The 5,253-nt window shown below is 39.2% G+C and overlaps 1 protein-coding gene across 1 annotated transcript in view; it reads left to right on the top strand.

The window, feature by feature from the left end:
• Positions 1 to 438: 438 nt before the first annotated feature.
• The window catches only part of LOC121872932 (nephrin-like), a gene marked incomplete in the record, with an annotated part of 14,886 nt that continues 10,071 nt past the window's right edge, over positions 439 to 5,253 (top strand). Inside the window, 2 exon segments of the mRNA XM_042376066.1 lie at positions 439 to 523; positions 1,428 to 2,524. Coding sequence (XP_042232000.1) covers positions 2,463 to 2,524 — 62 coding nt within the window.

Raw genomic sequence — 5,253 nt, 5'->3', positions numbered from 1 at the left:
GTTAGGTTAGGTTAGCCATCCTTGTCTTGCGCTACATAAAAGTACGTGTGATCATCCTCCAAAAAGCATGTAATGTACCGCCATCACCTTTCTCAAGACATAAACGGGAATTACATTGCAAAGCGTCGCAAACCTTCTCATCCTTATGGACGTAATGGTGGCCACTTAACCTTTATTTATCATGCAGGGTATAAAAAGCTGCCCTCAACTTTTTACTCCTAAGAAGGGCAGCTCTCTCTCTCTCTCTCTCTCTCTCTCTCTCTCTCTCTCTAATTAATTCCATCAGCCGACTGTGTGTACTATCTCTTCACAGCACGTAAGTCCATGAACCAGAGTTCCCTGGTATCAAAGACGTGGAAGTAAAATTAGTGAGGCAACATTGCGTCGGAGGAAGAGGAGGCGAGAGGAGTGAACAGGGGGCGGCTCAGTGTGGCCCAAGCCTTTGGAGGGAGAGTGCGCGATACCGCTCCCTCAGTTCCTACCAGTTGCATCATCACGCCTCGTCGTGGGAAGGGCACAGCCTGTAAAACACATTATACTTTCTTGATATTGGATAATGGTGACCAATGGTGATACAAAGTGGCGACCTTTGAAAGACATTGTAATGGATTTTTTGCCACTTTTTTCCGTAATGTAGTTTGAAAGGCACGTCAAGTTTTTCCCCGGCAATTCTATTATGATCGTGAGGTGAAAAAATTATACCAGAACTCACCATAAACACCAACACTAACTTACCACATATTTTTTTTTTTTGAATATTTAAATGCATATCATGAATAATATTATCTTGTAACTAACAGAAGTACGTGTGTTTGCACGGGAACTAAATGTTTATCAAATAATTGAATCTGAAAAAAAAAACGTTCGTAAATTAAGTCGTGTGACGTTTTTTGTTTATCTTTTCGTACTTGCTGTGTTTATCTCGAGGTTGATTTACATAATACCATGACCGGCTTGATCTACCCTACAGTGTGTTTTATTTTATATACGAAAGAATATATTTGTTTTTAATTAATTTCTTTCATAATGTTAGACTACGACACTGACTCGAGTAGATAGAAAATTTAATTATATATACTGTTGACGTTATTATTATTATTATTATTATTATTATTATTATTATTATTATTATTATTATTTTAAGAGAAATTCCTCGGCTCACTTCAACACTTCCACGTTATGTTGCAATTACAAATCAATTAGTACTGTAAATTGCTAATGTTACAATGAATACTGGTATTACTTTTAACTTATGAATCTAAAACTACCTCGTTAAATAAAACAATTACGAACAGAATAAACTATTACAATTTAATTCATATAAATTAATTCTTGTTTACTAACATCATCACTGGAACGACATATAAATTTGTGTGATTTTTTGTAATGTGGAAGTTAATTATATTCATGGATTGTGTAAATTCAAGTGTTTCAGAAATTATTATACAGTATAGTGAACTAGACTTGAACACACCCATCACCTGAGACACCTATATAAGACTATAACTTTGCTAAACTGTTCAAAACGCCGTCTACTATAGAAAATAACACATAACAAAAGGTGCTTATTAAACCCATGACAATTAAATCACCTTAACGAACGACAGAAAAAAATAATAAAAGTGGTATTTGAAACGACAAAAAAAGTTGGAGGAATATTAACACAATAAGACTGAACGTGACCACTGCCTCTCACATCAACACAGCCACTGCGAGCCACTGTGTTGAATGGCTATCATCGCTCCCTATCATCCCCGCAGTAGGTTATAGACCCGAGTGATAACACATTCAGAGCTATAATTACCTTCATGGTTATAGAGAAGTAAATATTATCTCTGGTGTTAACGTCAGTGATTATAGTAATAGTCGTAGTAGTCCTTTGTGTATTAAAATCAAATTATATCCAGCACCGTAATAAACCTTTGTGATTAAAAACAAATAAGCTTTTAACAACTATAAACTACACGATACCAGTGATACAGTGAAGTGAGTTACATTTCCTAGTTTGTATACCGTTTGCTACTTAAGCTTATTACCTTCAATTACTTTCTTGTTCTATTCGCGGTAAAAAAAAAACATTGTGATGACGTCCTTACTCCTGTATACATAGTGATTTGAACTTACTTAAAACCACCGCTGTCAACTGTGGACTGGGGATTGCCTTAAAGCCTCCACTGTGAACTGGGGATTACTTTGAAGCCTCCCTTGTGAACTGGGGATTACTTTAAAGCCTCCCCTGTGAACTGAGGATTACTTTGAAGCCTCCCTTGTGAACTGGGGATCAATCTGAAGCCTCTCTTGTGGAATGAGGATTACTCTAAAGCTTCCCTTGTTATCTAAGGATTAACTGAAGCCTTCCTTGTGGTTTGAGGTTTATCTGAAGCCTCCCTTGTAAGCTGGGGATTACAAGGATCTTGAAACCCGAGGCGTGACCCAGGTTGACCTCAAGAGAAGAAGGGACGATGCTGCTGCTGGCGGTAATGAGTGCCTTGGTGATAATGACCAACGCCCTGGAAATAAAGAGGCGGGTACAGACACTCTCTCATAAAGCCTTTGTATGACCCGAGAGACTTATATGTTAGAGAACTTAACTTAAGGGCCCCTCCCAGAGCTTAACTTACGGACCACTCACAATCACAAAGCTCGAGCGTTGACTGACTACAGCTCGAGCGTTGGACCAATCACAAAGCTCGAGCGTTGGACCACTCACAAATCTCGAGCGATGGACCACTGATAGAGCTCGGGTTCTGAGCCACTTAGAGAGCTTAACTCATTTACCACTTAAGAGCTTTACTTTTTCATCGATTTTGTTATGATTATATGATGACAGATATACATTTTGTGATATTTTTGTTTATCGTTTTCAAAATATAGAAATTGTGTATGATTTTACCCACTAATTGCATACCTGCAGTCAGCAACAGGACTTAATAACTATAACAACCTACATAGATAATACATGACAGTAAATGTATAAAAGTTAATTGTATCGAGTCTCGTTTATTCACATTTTATAAACCCCTAATAATCCCTAAATTAGCATAAAAGATAAGATAAATAACAACGTGTCATATTTCAGGATTTTCCCCACCCCAAGTCACCTCATTAAGGAAGAATCTTTGCCTTGCCATGACGCTGTATGCAAAAAAGGTCAGCCAGGACCCCTTAATCTGGCTCAGTGTACGGCAGTCCATTATGTTCCCTCCCAGAAGAGTATCTTTTTTAGACATGGTAATCCACTCTGTCTCACTCGACTCTGGTTCACGATTAATGGATAAGATTCAAGTTTCTTTTTTTTTTCCTGGGTTTGGTTTACCTTGTTGAACCCCTTGTTTAATTCGAGATAAAGTATGTTGATAGGTAGGAAGGATCACAGGTGAATGACGTTTTCTTTTAATTACGTGATAATGAGTTTATATATTTTAACTTGGTAAGACGACGCTTCAGGGGATTGATTTGAGAACACCTGTGTAATCTCCTTCTGTGTTTTATATGTGAAAATAACGTATATGTACATAACTTAATCGTAATTTGTATCATATAAATTGAACTGTATCGTAATTTGTATAATAGAAAAAAGTTTTATTTTCACTTAAATGTATTGTAATTTATGAGATAATTAAATTCAGAGTACGGTATTTTTTTGTCATTTGTATAATATTCTCGCGCGCGCGCGCGCGTGTGTGTGTGTGTGTGTGTGTGTGTGTGTGTGTGTGTGTGTGTGTCTGTGTGTGTGTCTGTGTAGTTGTAGTTGTAGTTATAATAGTAGTAGTAGTAGTATTGTAACACTTGCATTATTCCGATATACCGAAAATTCGTAACACATAATAGAGAAACACAATTTAATAACATACAACTCAAGGACCTGATATTGGTGCCACATTTAATACAAACTTGTTATATATATTTACAGATAAGATCCTTAATATTATTACTGTGTTGGGAGGGAGAGAATATATTGCTGTTTTATATTACCTGTTTCAAATATAAAGGTCATTTGAACTTTTTTTTACCTGTGTGTAATTAGCCTAGCGTGCACCTGTCCTGACCTCACTGATGAATGTTTATTTCACGTAAGGGATGATAATTTTGTTCTCGTGTAGTTTAACCCTTTGAGTACGATGATTTGATCCCCTTGAGTACAATGATTTAACCCCTTTGAGTACGATATAAATTCTCGTAAGTACATTATAAAGTATATCCCAAGTCATCTTTTTCTAGGGGCTTTGTCGTACTCAGGGGGTTAAATCATCGTACTTAAGCGTTCATGTAATCGTACTGAATAGGATGTCATCGTACTCTCCCTCTCCCTCGTCACCCTCTTTTATCCTCCATCTCTTTCCTTCCATCTCCTACTCTCCCTCAGTCTCCTTCACCCTCCATCATCCTCCATCTCCTCCTCTCTTTCCTACTCTCTCTCACTCTCCCTTACGACCCCTCACCTCTTTAATCCTCCACCCCTTCCCTCTCTCCTACTCTCCCTCCCTCCATGTTCTTCCCTCTCTCCTACTTTCCCTCCCTCCAACTCCTTCCCTCTCTCCTACTCTCCCTCCCTCCATGTCCTTCCCTCTCTCCTACTCTCCCTCCCTCCATTTTCTTCCCTCTCTCCTACTCTCCCTCCCTCCCCTCACTCTCCCTCACCTTCTTCCTACTCTCCTCCTCTCCCCTCACTGCCCCTCACCTTCTTTTCTTCCTACTCTCCCTCACTCTCCTCCTCTCCTCCACCTTCTTTCTTCCTACTCTCCCTCCTCTCCCTCCTCCTCCCCTCACCTTCTTTCTTCCTTCTCTCCCTCGCTCTCCCCTCACTCCCCCCTCACCTTCTTTCTCCCTCACTCTCCCTCACTCTCCCTCACTCTCCCTCACTCCACCACGTTACTCATGTTTCCGTGTGGCGTGAGAGAGACAATCTCTTTTCCCACCTGGCTGTCATTGACTCTTTCATCCGCTATTTTTGGAAGAGAGACATAGAGACAAGGAGATGGAGAGACAGAAAGGGAGAGGACGAGAAAGATAAGGAAGAGACGGAGTGAGAGAGAGATAGACAAGCAGACAGAGAGAGAGAGAGAGAGAGACTGAGACAGACAGACAGAAAGAGAGATAAAGAGCGCGAGAGAGAAAATTGGTGTCTAGAGAACTTACTTTTAACACAGAGAAAGAAAGAGACAATATATGTTTGAGAGAGAGAAAGAAAGAATGTTTGTATGTCTGAGGAGGGAGGAGATAAAAAAGTCATGTTTGTTTGTGATGAAGATA

Source organism: Homarus americanus, unplaced genomic scaffold, assembly GCF_018991925.1.
Source record: "Homarus americanus isolate GMGI-L3 unplaced genomic scaffold, GMGI_Hamer_2.0 scaffold11022, whole genome shotgun sequence".
Classification (NCBI taxonomy): Eukaryota; Metazoa; Arthropoda; class Malacostraca; order Decapoda; family Nephropidae; genus Homarus; species Homarus americanus.
Note: the sequence above shows the minus strand (reverse complement) of the source record. Positions and strands in the feature narration are given on the sequence as shown.